The 16,967-nt window shown below is 37.7% G+C and overlaps 6 protein-coding genes across 6 annotated transcripts; 4 read left to right on the top strand and 2 right to left on the bottom strand.

Moving 5' to 3' along the window:
- Positions 1 to 872: 872 nt before the first annotated feature.
- On the top strand, positions 873 to 2,837 carry FDP41_010513 (uncharacterized protein; the record flags this gene model as incomplete). The annotated part of the gene is made up of 1 exon (XM_044700820.1): positions 873 to 2,837. One exon carries the CDS (start codon positions 873 to 875, stop codon positions 2,835 to 2,837), a length of 1,965 nt encoding a protein of 654 aa, XP_044568161.1.
- A 443-nt stretch (positions 2,838 to 3,280) lies between these two features.
- Positions 3,281 to 6,901, top strand: FDP41_010512 (uncharacterized protein; the record flags this gene model as incomplete). Its single annotated transcript, XM_044700819.1, has 1 exon — positions 3,281 to 6,901. One exon carries the CDS (start codon positions 3,281 to 3,283, stop codon positions 6,899 to 6,901), a length of 3,621 nt encoding a protein of 1,206 aa, XP_044568160.1.
- Positions 6,902 to 7,000: 99 nt separating this feature from the next.
- Positions 7,001 to 7,324, top strand: FDP41_010511 (uncharacterized protein; the record flags this gene model as incomplete). Its single annotated transcript, XM_044700818.1, has 2 exons — positions 7,001 to 7,102; positions 7,178 to 7,324. 2 exons carry the CDS (start codon positions 7,001 to 7,003, stop codon positions 7,322 to 7,324), a joined length of 249 nt encoding a protein of 82 aa, XP_044568159.1.
- An 82-nt stretch (positions 7,325 to 7,406) lies between these two features.
- Positions 7,407 to 10,883, bottom strand: FDP41_010510 (uncharacterized protein; the record flags this gene model as incomplete). The annotated part of the gene is made up of 2 exons (XM_044700817.1): positions 7,407 to 10,365; positions 10,420 to 10,883. 2 exons carry the CDS (start codon positions 10,881 to 10,883, stop codon positions 7,407 to 7,409), a joined length of 3,423 nt encoding a protein of 1,140 aa, XP_044568158.1.
- Positions 10,884 to 11,488: 605 nt separating this feature from the next.
- FDP41_010509 (uncharacterized protein) lies at positions 11,489 to 14,689 on the top strand (the record flags this gene model as incomplete). The annotated part of the gene is made up of 1 exon (XM_044700815.1): positions 11,489 to 14,689. One exon carries the CDS (start codon positions 11,489 to 11,491, stop codon positions 14,687 to 14,689), a length of 3,201 nt encoding a protein of 1,066 aa, XP_044568157.1.
- Positions 14,690 to 14,838: 149 nt separating this feature from the next.
- FDP41_010508 (uncharacterized protein) lies at positions 14,839 to 16,167 on the bottom strand (the record flags this gene model as incomplete). The annotated part of the gene is made up of 1 exon (XM_044700814.1): positions 14,839 to 16,167. The coding sequence occupies one exon, from the start codon at positions 16,165 to 16,167 to the stop codon at positions 14,839 to 14,841; it is 1,329 nt and encodes a 442-aa protein (XP_044568156.1).
- Positions 16,168 to 16,967: the final 800 nt, after the last annotated feature.

The raw sequence follows: 16,967 nt of genomic DNA, 5'->3' as shown, positions 1-16,967 counted from the left end.
AGGAAGACTGTAAGTCTAAACTCACAATTTTTTCTTAAGAGCATTTTGTTAAAGAAAAATCTACGCCTCAAAAGACAATGTCCGAGGTTGATTACTTGCGTGGTATCTTTGTAATTCAATGAAGATAAAAACAGTATCATAACAAAAACATTATCTTGTCAACGACCATCATATCGTGTGAGGTGTTTCTTAATTTTGAAAAGAGATGATCCAGATACATGGTGTGTTTGATTGCCAACTTCTGTTCTTGTGAGATCTTGTTTGAGAGAGACATGTTGATGAGGTAAGGAGCAGGATTATTTTGGTGAAGGTTTTGATTTGAAAGCAATCCAATACATCTTTCAACTGTAGTCAGTCCGATGATGTGTTTTATTAAAGCAAATGATCTCGAGTTAAAGGAATCTCATTGGCATCTCTCATCATGATGTCTTGACATTAGAGAAGTCACAAGTACTCCATTTACAGTTGGCTGAATATGCGTGGCTACTCAAAAGGACGAGAAATGACAGCACTTTCTATTCTGCGAGACTGCTTTCCTTTTGTCTCTTATAATCGATAACATAAGGCTTGGCGAAAACCATTTTCAAATCTGGTTAGGACTTGTTTTAAAAAGTCCATCGCCAGTCAATGTCACGTTCACAAGAAAAATTTTTCAGAAAAAACAAACCGACGGTTGAACCTCGAACGAAAGTCTCTCTCTTCGATCACCAAGAAAATAACAACAAGAACAACACTCAGTGTGAGACTCTCTCAAATCGTCTAACAACAACAACAACAACAGGTTTCTCTCCAACAATTAAGTGCTAGACAACCACACTGCTGCTGCACTGAATCTATTTTCATTGATTTCTTCTTCATCATATATATATAGGATGACTCATCACCTCGAACAACATTCCAACCATTCCAATTCAGCTGGTGGCAGTTGTTGTAGTGATTTATTCAACCTCACGGAGCCACCCACACTCATCATTCGACCCACCAGCAAGGCATCTCCAAAACAATTGTCGAGTGTTCATGTTCCCAACAACAACAACAACAACAACAACAACAACAGCTCGACCACACTTTCCACCTCATCGCCCAACCCGTTATTGGAGGAATTGAATGGACTCGTGAATGAATTGAATAAACATCATCATCATCAGGACGAAGATGACTTGTTGCAACTTCAACAGTTGAACAACATGACACCCGCAACAGCCACCACTCCAACCACAGCTCTCTTGAATCAACTCAGCTCTTTTATGAATGCCACTACTCATGGAAGTCATCCTACGAATGAAGATGGTGGTGATGATCATTCTCCTACCATTACTACTACAGCAGAAACAACAACAAGGACGACTGCGAATTCTACTACCACCACCACTCCGACGACCACTTTCAACGCTGAAAGCACGAATTTACTGTTTCTCTCCACCCCATCATTCACCCCATCATTCACCCCAACATTCACTCCAAGTACTCCTTCAGGTGGATTTGGATTGGGTTCGAATAACAATGATATTGTTCCTAACACAAATATGTCTCATCATCACCAACATCATCATCATTTATTTGACAAACAAGTGGATCGAATCAAAACAAGTTCGAGTTTCTCCCTATTCTTGACCAGTGTCAATACACCCACAAGTGTGAGTGGATTATTGACCTCCTCTCCAGATGATTTCTTTACAAACCATTCGTCCACAAATAACGGAAATGTCATTCCTTGGTTGCAACACGATCACTCCTCACAAGCTGCAACAGCAATCTCACATCCTGAGGATGATGTATTTGAATGTGAGACTCAAGCTCCCTATCAAGTCATTCAAAATAACATGCAAATGGTCGAGTCATTGACTGAAATGTCAGCACTCTCATCATCATCGCTACAAAACGCGAATCTAATGATGCAACATGGTAGCAATATTGGAATGACTACTGCTTCGAATCCTCTCATCCTTTCAAGTGGCAGTGTCATTTCCACTCCACAACAAGCTTATACGACTTCTATGTCCACCACCACCATCTTCAATCCATCCATGACATGTTGTTCCCATCCCATGATGATTTCCACGACCACTGCTTCAACAAACAGTGCAAGTTCCAACAACAACACCAATGGTGCTTCCATTCTGGGAGTGTTATTAAGTGCCAAAAAGACGAGTCCACCAAATCCAATGGTTGCACCATCGTCGACACTACTCCATCATGTGCCAGCTTCTGCCAATATCATGATGGCAGCATCCTCCATGGCGCTCAATAATAACAATACAAGTACTACTACTTCTCCTCCTCAACAAACAAATGCCACTATGATGGCTTCTGTATTGATGAATCAGCAACTCTCACCACGAGGAGGTGCCATTCCTTCCACCAATAGTAATAGTACTTGTGGTTTGCAACAACAACAACAAGTGATGGGATCATCTTCTCCATCACATCTTATGCCATCAACAACACAACAATTTCATGTCTTACCTCCTTCTACCTCAACTGCTTCGAATCTTGTTTCCACCACTCCTCATGTGCATTCTTCAACCCCTGCTGCCAATAAGAAGAATTCATCACATCATTCGAACATGGATACTCTCTCCACAAATACCTCTAGTGCTCAATCATCGACTACCACTAAGGGATTCTTCAACACCAAACTCAATCCAGCAAACTTTTATTATGGAACAGCTGGATTTTTAAAATTCCACGATTATTCGAAGAAAATCACAAAAAAGTCGAACAGAATTCAAAAATCGAACAAGATGAAAAACACCCTTTCTACCAATAATAGTGCAGTTCAAGGAGCCAATGTTCCAATCGAGCAAGGCGAAAACACTAATTCCATGATGATGTGAAAATTCAATAAGATAATGTAAATACGAATTTATAATTTTGGTTACACAAAGTTGCTGACACATTGAGAGAATTCGAAGCTGGATGGAGTGTTACATGGTCAAAATTTTCTTGTATTTGTAATTGAGTACAAATACATTTGGTATTTCTCATATTTGAGAATGCACACACGATCAGAACATGTTCAGAGAAAATAATAACATGTTCAACTGTTGATTCAAATTCTGAGAATTATCATGCATATACACTCTGTATGTATAGTTTCATAAAGTATCATACACTTATAAAAAAGGAACAATTTAACTGTCAAACTGAAATTCCAATTCTTCTTGTTGCCTTGAATTCAAAAGCGAGAGTGAATGAATCCATTGATTGCAGATGGATGTCGCGTTCGGTGCCTTTGTTGAATTGAAAACCTTTTTGTCGAATGAAAGAATAAAAAAAAATGTTTCTAAAAGGACGAGCTGGACAACAAGACAATGGTGGCTCTTCACAAAGTAGCAGTATCATTACGGATGCTCTTCCATCAAGCGAAACAACAACAACATCATCATCATCATCGGCAAATAAATCTGAAGCAGCTTCCCTTCATGACCTTCTCTATGGAAATCCAAGTAAAATAACGGAACCTATAAAACAAGTGGAAGATAAGTGGAGGCTGTTACCTGCCTTCATGAAAGTAAAAGGCTTGTTCAGGCAACATATTGATTCCTTCAACTATTTTATCAATGTGGATATTAAAAAGATAGTACAGGCCAATAATATGATAACACCCGATACCGATGATAGGTTCTATATTAAATATAATGATATTTATATTGCCAAGCCTAGGTTAGATGAGGTTACAGATTCAATAGAGTTAACTCCTCAGTTGTGTAGACTGAGAGATTTAACCTATGATGCCGATATCATTGTTAATATTGAATATCCGCAAGTTGTTGGGAATGAAGTTTTAATTAAATCGGAAGAGTTACCCATCGGAAGAATGCCAATTATGCTTCAATGTGATAGATGTGTTCTATGTGGAAAAGACGAAAAAGAATTGGCCAAATTGGGAGAATGTCCACTGGATCCTGGTGGCTATTTTATTGTGAAGGGAGTAGAAAAAGTTTGTCTCATTCAGGAACAATTATCAAAGAACAGAATTATTATCGATTTGGATAAAGACAAACAAGTAATGGCCTCTGTTACCGGATCTACCCATTACAGAAAATCAAAAACTAATATTATCATCAAGCACGAGCGATTTTATTTGGACCATAACAGCTTCACAAAAGATGTCCCAGTAATTATTGCACTGAAAGCAATGGGAGTGGAAAGCGACCAAGAAATTATTCAACTTGTTGGAAGCGACAGAAAATATGTTGATGCGTTGGGCCCCTCATTTGAGGAATGTATTAGAGAGGGAGTTTTTTCTGCGGATCAAGCTGTGGAATGGATGTCTCGATATTTGAAACCTTCAGACTTTAGAAAAAACAAGTCCAAGACAGAAGAAACAAGAGAGATTTTATCAAATATTATTTTGTGTCACATTCCAGTTTACAAATTCAATTTTAAAATGAAAATTGTATATTTTGCAATCATGCTCAAGAGAATGATCGATGCAATTCATGATGCTAGCAATATCGACGATAAGGATTACTACGGTAACAAGAGATTGGAAATGGCAGGTCAATTACTATCTCTCTTATTTGAAGATTTATTTAAAAAGTTTAATGACGAAATTAAAAAGACATTAGAAAAGAAAACTGGAAGAAGAGGAAGAAGAGCAGTGTCAACACCTCATGAGGATATTGCATCAATTTTCAGTACAAATAGTAATAAGATTACGGAAGGTCTCAAAAATTCTATCTCCTCAGGTAACTGGAACGTGCAAAGATTCAAGATGGAACGTGCGGGTGTCACACATGTTTTGAGTCGTCTCTCGTTTATTGCTGCACTTGGTATGATGACAAGAATCAGTTCTCAATTTGAAAAGACAAGAAAGGTTTCAGGTCCGCGAGCTTTACAACCTTCACAGTGGGGATTGTTGTGTCCAAGTGATACTCCTGAAGGTGAAGGATGTGGTCTGGTGAAAAATTTGGCTCTTCTCACTCACGTTACTACTGATGACGAAGAAGAACCTATCATCCGATTGGCTTATAATTTAGGAGTTGAAGATATTAATTTAATCAGTGGAGAAGAATTGAATCATCCAAGTAGTTATGTCGTTATTCTGAACGGTCTCATTCTAGGTATTCACAGATTCCCATCTCAGTTCACCAAATTATTTAGAATGCTGAGAAGAGCAGGTAAAATTCACGAGTTCGTTTCCATTTTCAAGAATGATCTTCACAAATCAATTTATATTGCAAGCGATGGAGGTAGAGTGTGTCGACCACTAATTATTGTTGAAAATTGCAAGCTTAAAGTCACTCAGAAACATCTCAATGAATTGGCAGAAGGCATTCGTACTTGGGATGACTTTTTGAAAGAAGGTCTCATTGAATATCTCGATGTGAATGAAGAGAACAACTCAAATATTGTGTTCAGAGAAGAAGACATCAAACCAGAGACGACTCACTTTGAAATTGAACCATTCACAATTTTGGGAGTTTGTGCAGGCTTAGTTCCATATCCTCATCACAATCAATCTCCGCGTAATACTTATCAATGTGCGATGGGTAAACAAGCCATGGGTGCCATTGCATACAATCAATTCAATCGTTTAGATACACTTCTACTCTTACTCGTTTATCCTCAAAAACCCATGGTCAAGTCTCGTACGATTGAATTGATTCAATTCGAAAAGCTGAATGGAGGTCAAAATGCAACCATTGCTGTCATGTCTTACAGCGGTTATGATATTGAAGATGCTGTGGTTGTGAACAAGGCATCCATCGACAGAGGTTATGGACGTTGTATCTACCTGAAAAAGTATGTCACTGAGCTGAAGAAGCATCCCAATGGAGCTGAAGATGTCTTACAACCTCCACCACTTCAAGCCATTGTGAGTACTGCTGCAAGTAGTACTGCAGAGAGTGCTCTCGATCCAAAACGATTGAAATCCTATCAGAGACTGGATGCTGATGGATTGAGTGCTGTCGGTGAGAGAATTTATCCTGGTGACATGTATGTGAATCGATTTATTGTTGCGACACAGAACAATCAAGATATTCTTGGATCAATGGTCAACAACAATCAACAACAACAGCAACAAATTCAACAACAGTACAAACCTTCTCCATCCTTCTATAAGGGACCATGTAGTGTCTATGTTGATCAAGTACTCATCACTCCAAATCATGATCGAGGAGGTTATTATGTTAAATATTTATTAAGACAAACACGTAGAGCTGAATTGGGAGATAAATTCTCATCTCGTCACGGTCAGAAGGGAGTCTGTGGTATCATTGTGGATCAACAAGACATGCCATTCAATGATCAAGGAATATGCCCTGACATGATTATGAATCCTCATGGTTTCCCATCTCGTATGACTGTTGGTAAAATGATTGAATTAATTTGTGGTAAGGCAGGTGTTCTCGATGGAAGACAAGGTTATGGAACTGCATTTGGAGGTGATCGAGTGGAAGACATTGGTAAAACTCTCATTCGACATGGTTTTTCATATTGCGGGAAGGATATGCTCACGAGTGGTATCACTGGAGAGACCATGGCATGTTACATTTATTTTGGTCCAGTTTATTACCAGAGATTGAAGCACATGGTCTTGGACAAGATGCATGCTCGTTCCAAAGGACCTGTCAGAATTTTGACAAGACAACCATTGGAAGGTAGATCTAAAGAAGGTGGTTTGAGATTAGGAGAAATGGAGAGAGATTGTTTGATTGGCTATGGAGCAAGTGCTCTTTTATTGGAACGTTTAATGTTGTCAAGCGATGAATATAAGGTACATGTTTGTGAAGGTTGTGGCATGATTGGTTATATGGGTTATTGCAATTATTGTAAATCAAAGCAAAACATGTCTCTATTACCAATGCCTTACGCCTTCAAGTTGCTCATTCAAGAATTGCAAGCAATGAACATTTCACCAAAACTCAAATTAGCACCTTTTGAAAAGTAATAAATTATTTTATGAATTAATGAATGGTTAAATGAGTGATTTTCGATTTTTCATGAGAATTTGAATTTGAAAAAACGAAAAAACAAATTTCACCAAAAAATGTCTCCATCAACAGCTGCATCCTCACTTTCGGAACAGGAAATTCGGAAAGAAATCGAAAGTATCACATTACCAAGCTATTTTCCAACGTATAAACAACAGGTAATTTATTAATTTTAATTTTGAATATTATAGAAGTAAAACCTCAACTTCGGAACAACAACATTCACTCTTCAGTGTAAAGAGGTTGCTGAAAACTTCTTTAATTGTTTTTCCTCTAGATCGATCAAAACGCAAAAGGGAGATCGATTGGCTGGAGTGAACGGCTTGAGACAATGTTCTCAAGAGCTTTCAAAATATAGAGAATGCATGGAACAACCATAACACAAAAATCATTGTTGAAATATTTTACTTGAAAATTAATTGGTTACAGGAGTAAAGAAGCACGATTTCGAATATGTTGACTTTAAACATCTTCCAACTCTATATTTTCTGCTTTTCTGATTTTGCTAAATCGTCGAGGAGTAGAAAAAGATCTAACTTTGGCTAGTCTTGCTTCTTTTAGCGCTGCCTCGTCTTGTGTGAAATGCTGAGCCTGACCTACTGATGCTTTTTTGTCATACCATTGCGTTCTAAAAACAATATACATGATTATGAACGAGTACCCATCAAACAAAAACAGTAAGGCCAGTAGTGCAAACAAAAACCAAAAGTTAGCCAAAAATCCTGAAATGTCCTGACAAACCAAATTGCGTCCGTGTTTGTAATAAGAATTGATGCGAGCACATGAAAGAATGGTTGCAATTGGTCTGACTTGGTCAAATACATTGTCAACAGTTGTCTGCAACGAAGTTGTGATAAAACTCACAAACTGATCCCTCACAACCAAGGAACCTAAAAACTTCTTGAGATAGTTCATTGCAAAGCTTGGCAAGGCTTGAGCCACAGACTCTACTTGAGTTAAAGTGATATTCATTACGTCACTGTCGCATTGTGACTGCATATATGATTTGATGGTAGTGGATGGAATGATGGAAATATTGAACTTGAATCCCATGAATTCTTGCGAAAAGGCTATCGATCCGTTCATTGAACTTCCACCATATTGATGCAAAGCAAGAAAAGCATACTCCTCAACTCTGTCGCAAGTGTCCACGAGTGCAATGTTTAATGGAAGCAACAATGCAACAGCAACGCATGCCAACAAAACGAATATACTCATAATCATTGTAACGACCAACAACACAGAAGGACACTTTGGGAAGCACACAGGAAATACAGCAAGCCAAGGAATAAACAAAATAAGAGAAATGAATATTACCACCGCTAACAGTCGATATCCGTCAGCTGCAAACAGGTCAGGAAGGAAGATGTCGTTGAGCTGATGATTTGCTTCATCCACATACCATGAATAGCTTGCAATGTTCAGCCCATTCACCATGCTCTTGATCGTGGAAAACATGGAAGCAAAGTTGAGAGCGCTGTCAATGGTTGACGTATTTAACGAGTTCAAATAAGAAGAAACATCCATGTTGTTGAGATGGCTAAATGTTGGGCTCATTGACGAAATCTGTGAGGAGAGACTGGACAAATCCAGTGAGTTTAAGCTTTTTTGTAAAGAATCAAGTGAATCAACAATGGATTGGAATGGTATGGTGTTGGTAACTTGGTGAAGTGAAGGAATAAAGTCATTTGACAACGAGTTTCTTGCTTGGCTAAATTTGAATGAATTTTTCAAAGCTCTCATTTGGACAATGATTGACTTGATGGGACTCAACGAGGAGAGTGTGGAGGAAATTAAAGTTTGGGCAGACGTGAGAGAGCTGATTGCACTCGAAAGGGATGGCATTCCAATGAGCGCATTTTGTAAATTTGAAACTAGTGTTGCAAGAGAAGGCATTACACTACTTAAACCTGTACAGGCTGGATCAGAGCTTCCAGCACATGTTGATGGTGCAGTCTGTAGAGTCGAAATAATCTGCCCCACCTCATTTAAATCAAATACATTGATCGAGTTGTCGAGAGGGGATAAATTGTGAGAGAGAGCTGAGAAATCAGACAGACTATTCCTAGCCGAGTCAAAATTTGAGTACAAAGCAAGCAAGTCACGAAGGTTTAAAGAGGTATTCAGTGTCCTAAATGTTTTAAGTGGAATGAGGGACCACAAGTCGGTAATGTTTACGGAGGGTCCGTAATCAAGCTTTGAGTCATAAAATTGGTTCACTTGTTGAGTGACGTTCGGAAGCGACGCCTTGATGGTGTTTTTCAAGTCCCTAAATAAGGATGAAAGTGCCCCGTTAGCTTTTGAAATGATCCCATCCTTAACGCTTCTATACTTGGCTTGAATGTCTGCTAGTGGCACCTCTACAATCGTTGCATTAATTACTGAGAGGTCTGTTAATATTGAGTCAATACAATTGGTACCATTAAACAGTGTGACAAATGAATTGATAATGTCCATTGTGTCGATAATGTTTTGCAAAGAAGGAATGTCAGCAATGGTTTGGTTGAAATTGGTGACGCTTGTCTTGATGGATGTCAACGCATTAGGAATGGTTGTAAACAGAGCATCATCAAGCATATCAACTCGAACTATTGAATTGTTGAGAGGAGTTTCGAGTGCATTCAAAGAGTTCTCTAAATTATTAATTAGAGTAATGAGCGAATTTGAGGCAGTTACAGAGCTTAGAGAAGTATTTAGCGCGTTCAAATAACCAAGCGATTGATTGAAATTACTGGCCTTAATCCGTGTCAAAGATGTTGAAAGAGTTGAGAGCTGGGTGGCCAATGTTTGAGTAGCCACATTAGGGTCAGTGTTGTAATTTTGTAGGTTGTAGGCAAGGTTTGACAGAAAGGCATCTGTTAGCGTGTTCGCTCTTTCGTCTGAAACGATCTGCAAAGAATTCTTGATGGAATTAATATAGTTAATCTGCTGAAGAGTAGTTTGGGATGATGTGATCGAGGTAAGTAAAGGATCAAAATTAAAAAACGTGAGTGCTGACTCTGTGTTTGTGAGTTGATTGATCAGCTCTGGAATATCAATATTTGAAATGGAAAGAATAGAAGACTTTAAGCCGGAAATGGATGTCTTCAGGGGGGTGAGTGGCGTTTTAAGCTGAGTGCTAATATAACTATTAAGAGTATCTACGTTATGTGATGTTGTTGATAAATCAGGAACTTGGGATATCATATTGGATATGCAGTTGGACCATGACTGCTTTGTTACATCACTGGGAAGTTTGTTCAAAATGTTCTTTTTTAAGTTACCTATGCTTTGCTCGATTAGATCAATAATTGTCGGTAAATTTCCAGCAAATTTTAAAACATCCTGTGCCAAAGATTCCACCTCGTTGTACATCATCAAACCTTGATTAAACAATTGGCTAAACTGAATATTGGTCTGAAATGCAAATAAGAACCATACTCTGTTGAGAATGTTATGTGAATATTAAATGATGAACAACTGTGAAAGAACTTACAAAAGTGCCAAAATGTTAAATATCACTAAAACAAGTAAAAAAACTCTGCAACATGTCGTTACACGTTTTTTCTTATTGTGTGCAAAGGCCCACTTCGCATGATCCTTCATTCGCAACTCTCGATCTTTCTTGGAGGGTTTACAACAACACATGGAGCATGTGGCATAGCAACTCGTTACTCCCAAAAACAAAACTTGAACAATCAACAGAATGAGCAACGATATTCCGAGAGAGGCATAGTTTGCAATTCCAATGCCATAGTCTATTGTTTTTGAAAGCACTGAAGTGTCGTTGAATTGAAAAGAGACCAATTTAGAAGGAGCTTTGTGATTCGCAACGGTGGAGGTTGAATAGTCGTAAACAGACACTCTCTCAATGGAGCCGAGATTTCGAACAATGTTCTTTTCAATTCCAGGCCCCGTAACATTCAGGGCCGAAGAGAATAAGTCAATAGAGGATTTCATGATGGTATCACGAATATAGGTTTGCTCTGTTTTGAGGTAAATAGCGTCCGAACACAATACCAAGCTGCTACAAGAAGCAATAACAGCTACTAGGACTGTACATGTAATTATAGTGATATGAAAGAAAGAAATCCACCCTTCTGTTGATGAAGTTTTTGTTTGATAATTTCTCATTGTGCTTAATTCGCTCGCTACTAAGGTTTAAAATTAAATATCGGGAAGTGATGAGATGATTTGATTGTTTGAGAGGAGTGCAAGGACTTCTTATTTGAACAGTTTCCTCCAACCGAGTTAAACCAATGATTGAGGTGTTCTTGCGTTTGTATGTGGGTAGTGCTGGTAAGGCAGAGCACCGACCTTGATCATGCCTGCGCAGATGATTCAGCTGAATTTTTTGAATTGGAAGAAAGAAATGTCAGAAAAAGGAAAAGACCTCTTCACTAGAAAGGAATCTACGTTGTTCAAACGTTCTATTTCGTTGGTTCGTTAGGGTGATCATGTACCGAAACCCTTTTAAACTTTTACGACCAAAAGGTCGTTCGATCGAGTATTGATGAAGCGAATACCAATGAAATGTTTTTTCTCCAGCTGGCCAATCAAAAAAAATGTTGAGAAGAGGAATTTTGGATGCTTGGAACAATTACCACCATCATCATGGTGCTCTTACAATCCTCACAAACTCGTTCTCTCCGAGGTTCCATCTTTCAGAGCCATCCTCACTGCTGATGCCACCTAAAACAATGATTCATTCATCACATCGGACTCCTTCAGCAGCATGGTATCATCAAAGCTGTAGTCCATCCCAAAACACAAGGATCATCAACAAACAAAGCAACAATTCATCATCACCTAAAAAATCTACAACCAATACCACACAACACAATAGCAGCATCAACCCAGATGTCGCAATATCACATCCATCTCTACTTGCCCATCTTGAAATACTTTTTCAAGGAATGAGTTATATTGATATTCAACACATTCCTCCGACTGTCATCGATGAACAAGTTACAGCACGTCTCGAAAAAGCGTTACTCGATGAAACACAAACTCCAGAAAATAAGTTGGAAATATTTGAGTCACTCATTCGAGCCAATCAAGTTCAATATTTACCTCACCTACTTGATTTGACAATTAAAAACAACGTCTTTACAATCAGTTATGGAAGTTATGTGCGGGAATTAGTGTTAAAACTTGAAAGAAAAGGATCTTACATTACCAATCACCCTGAGGAGCACTCCAAAGAAATTTTAAACATATGTTCAAAGTGTATTGATCTAATCATTGCTACTAACTATAGTTTTGTGCAGGATAATAATGTAGATGCTTTTCTTTTTATTTTGACATTAAGAGTAAGAATGTTTAAACATTCGAAAGATTTTCCCAGCCTGAAAAAGTACTTTGAAAACCAGATGAAACCCTTGATGCATAAATTTATGACTCATCCAACATCCTTGTGCAAATTATACAACACCATTACGACAGTTCTTATTGAATTAGATCAACTGGATTATTTATTTGAAGAAATTTATGCTAACAACATGACAACACATTACAATTTACTGAAGAGAGGGAAAGGAATGTTGAAAGGCACACCTTTATTTGTGACGATCCATTCTTTGTTGAATCATCCCTCTCGTTCTGTGGCACTAAGCAACTTTGCAGCAAAACTTTCAATTCTTGCTGTAGAATTCTTTGATATGGCCAAAAGGGACACAAAAATTGACAACTCATTCATGCAAAGTTTGCATGGTACATTTATTGTTAGCTTTGCGGAACATTTCAACATCAATCGTCAATTCTTCCAACCATTACGCCATTATTTTTCACTCTATTTGAATTTTGTTTCATACTTTTGGAATTTTCATAGAGATGTGACCAATCCAGAATCATTTGGCTTTGTGTCCTCTAGATTTTTATTTTTATATGCTCGTCTCGCTCATGAATCTGCCTTTGATATTTCCAGTTCAAGAGAAGCAGAATATGTATATGAGCAATTGGTGACCAACAACATCCCTCTGACCGATGAGATGTATTCTTGCTTGTTTGTTATTTTTTCTCACACCAGAAACGAAAAGAAATGTGTTGAACTTTATGAAAATGCTCTTCTTACATGCAATTCAACAACCGCAAGATATCACATACACCAGGCATTAATCAATGCCTATTCTATAATGGGAGATTTTGAAAAAGCTTTTGCTCTTGCATCGACCATGAAGAACATAACAATAGGAACAGGAAATATTTTACTGAAAGCAATCACAATCATGTGTCTACCCAACTTGAAAAACAATTACACAGACGATTACATCCAAAGCTGTATTGAAAGAACATTACAACTATTGAACGAACAAAAAGTAGAATTCGATGGTATCACTATGAATACTTTAATTAATATTTATGGATCAACAAACAAATTGCCAACCATGCTCAAATATTTTCAACTTCTTGTGGATGGCTACAATGAAGGCAAATATGGTTTTTTGAATGCTATCACATTCACTACTATCATGAAACACTTGTGTGCCAATCAACAATTTGACTCTGCTTTGGACATGTTTAAAAAGATGAAAGAACTTTCAATTACTCCAACAACTGTTACCTATAAGGTGTTAATTGAGGGTATGATTTTGTCTGGTCAAGATTGCCTTCAATTCATCATGCAACACATGAAACAAGATGGTATCAATATGGAAGATCATTTAATTGGATCTATTGTGTTCTATTATTCCGCAAAAACAGAGGATGAAAAACAATTGATGGACGTATTAAAAGTGGTAGATAGACATCGAGATGAATACACACCAAAAGTATATGAACATTTAGTTCTCTTCTATGCTCGATTTCAGAATTGGAAAAAGGCAACTCGAGTAATTTTACAACTCTTGGACAAGGGAATTACACCAACAATTAGAACCTTTAGCCATCTTATTCAAAGAATGGCCGTATACATGGATGCATTTGATTTACTTCATATTCTTCACCCAAATGAGTCAGATTTAGCACAGTATGTGGCACAAAGAGAAGCAGGCGAGTTAGATGATTTAAGAGATGCTCTCTTTACTAAAGAGATGGATCATGGATGTGGACTTGCCATTTTGAAATCTGTGCTAGAAAAGGCGAATTTCCAACAGTTTCAAACCAAAGTGCAAATGCATTCAAGAAATCATTACATGAACAGACATTCTTGCGCTATTTTGTTTTATGCCCGTCAAAGAAATTTAGGCCTGCAGTCTTCCTATAACCTTGTGGAAATACTGATCGATTTGTTTGAGGATATGGATTGTATTATTTTTGAGCAAGCGTCGTTTTTGATGCTCTCACTCATGAAAGCAGAAGGTGGGTCTGCCAAAGTCCTTTCGATCTATGAAAAATTATGTCAAAGGAATACCAAGTTTGATGTGAGAAGCTTTAATGTGGTACTAGAATGCATATTGACAATGGAGGGTGAAAACGCTGTTTGGAATTTCTATGACGAAACCATCATGTCAAAAAAACGATTCGCAATCCTTCCAGATCTCAATACTTTGGAGTTGCTGATTCGTGCTGCTAGAAATGAGAACGATTTTGAAATGATACTGAAGAACTACAAACAAATGACAACCAATACCAGATATTTTGCAAATTCAAAGTCAGAATCAATACTTGATTTAAGAGAGGAAATGATTACTCGCATCAAGAATCAATTGGCTGCAAAAGAACAATCGCTGTACTTGTCAAACAATGTTCTCTACAGGATTAAGACAATGAAGGAACATTTAGATAAGGCAGAGATTTTCTTTATGGAACAACAACCAACAGCATAAATGGTGTTTTGATTTTGTGTGAAGAAACTAATTTCTATGAACTATTAATCTAAACTACTCTCTGAACTATTATAGCTGTGAACATATGCTATGGCAACACAACAACCATAGAAAGTAACGATAATATCAGGAATGAAAATTATAATAATTTAATTCTCAATGGAAAACCTAGAATTATGTTTTGCCAAAACCACACAATGATCAGGTGGTGATGGCCGTGGGGCTCCTCGTTGAAGTTTTCTATTGTCTTCATAATGCCCTTCATGAACTATTTTTGTTGAGTTGATGCTGAATCCTTGGACGTTAAGAAAAGCTGCTTTCTTGAAAGGTTCTTCAGTAGTAGGTCTTGCAGATAGTGTTTCCTTTTGCTTTTTGGTATATTTGGTGTTTAAAGCTGATTTTGGTCGGATTACACCCGTAGCTTCTGTCACCACATCCACATGCCGTGGAGTGGTGGAGTACCGAATTTGAGACATTGCTGACTGAGGTCGATTCTTGAAGGACATTTCGCTATTTTTCGAATAAGAGTTGTTTGGATTGAAAACAGTTCTTGAATTAACCGACCTTGGTACTCCTTGACGCCTAGAAAATTTTCGGAGCAAAGTTGAGTGTGATTTTCGAAGTTCTTCATGTTCAAAAGGAATGGATGGGTTGTCGTAATAGGAAGTGTCATGTCCAATCGAACTGTCCAGAATGAAAGAACGAGGTCTTGATGTCACATTGTTTTTTGGACTCTTAGCGGATGCAATCTCATGGATCGCTTCCATGTTTTTCTTAATAAAATCTGTTTTTTGTTTTTCACCTCTGTTGCTGGCAGATGATGAGGGCCTAGAACCTTCATAGTTATGAAGAACCGTATGTATCAGTGGTTGCTTGTTTTCTGAAAGCATTTGGTGCCATTGGTTGCTTATTGCTTGATTTGACTCGTCTTTTTTTACCATCTTGTCAAAGTTTTCATCATACAATTCGGACGAAGTTTTTGAACGAACATCCCCTCTTCCTCGTTTGAATAAGGGAGAGGATCCAGGTCGCTCAACAATTGGTGCTTTTTTAGCTATTGTATAAAAGTATGATTGTTGTTTTGGTTCCTTCTCGTCCTCATGACGAACCGACATGGAAGAATGAACACTTCTTCGAGAGGACCTCGAACTAACTGGTTCGCTCAATAAATCTGTGTCAATTCTGTTGGTTATATGAATGGAATCTTTGGAGTTTTCTGCGAGTAGGCGTGAGGATGCAACTTTCGGAACAGCAGAGGTGGGTCTAGTTGGGCTACGGATCGATTTAATCGATAGAATTTCATCTTGTTCCATATCTTCCAGGGCTCTTTTTGCCCTTCCAGTCGTGGAGAGAGCTGATTGAGGTCTCTTTAATGGATTCCTCTTCTCTTCCATAGCAAATCCATGATCAGAAATTCCCGAAACATTTAAATCAGAGAGGATTGAAGAGCGATTACTCGCAATGGATAGATTGGTCATTCAAAACTCGAATATCTGTTGGTTCAATAAGTATTAATACGTTAGTCAAAGATTATGAACAAGAGGGATCCTTTGAATTCCTTTCTATATGATCACTTGGTCCTTTGTTGAAATGATTCGGGCAAGAAACAGGGCGGGCTGATATTTACAATTTTTTTTAACGGAAATAAACGACCGAGAGAGATGTCGTTGCAAAGAATTTAAATTTTGTTTATTGCCATCTATTGGGAGATGATGTGAACTTTTGAACTTTTGTTGACCTTTGAACATTTATTTGCGAGTTAGTGACAAGATGAATCATTTGAGTATAGTTTTTTTGTTTTGAATCCTCCTCCACGCAATCTCAAAACAAGGTGAATGGTCGAGTTTTTGTTAATTGTAATCAGAAACACTTCTTCCATCCTCTAATTGTTTTCCAGCATAGATTAAACGTTGTTGATCTGCTGGAATACCCTCTTTGTCTGCAATCTTGCGCTTTACGTTGTCTATCCAGTCGTCATCCAATGCGATGGTTCTTCCAGTGAGAGTCTTGACAAATAGTTGCATTTTCATTTGTTTTTTGGTTGTTGTTCAGATTGTTGCAATTGTAAGGACTTTAGGCTTCTAGAGTTTTCACACTAAAAATAACATTGGAACAAGTAGTTCAGATATTATATTTTCCAATAATTATCAATTACAATTCGCACAATGTTTGCAAGGCATAGCCACTGGATCTGTGTGTGATATATTATTTGAGAGAATTGAAAAAGTGGCTGCGAATAAGAATGGAATTCTTTTTGAAATTCTCAGAAATAAGCACT

This window comes from Naegleria fowleri (genome assembly GCF_008403515.1).
Source record: "Naegleria fowleri strain ATCC 30894 chromosome Unknown tig6, whole genome shotgun sequence".
Lineage (NCBI taxonomy): Eukaryota > Heterolobosea > Eutetramitea > Acrasida > Naegleriidae > Naegleria > Naegleria fowleri.
This window is presented reverse-complemented; position numbering and strand designations above follow the sequence as displayed.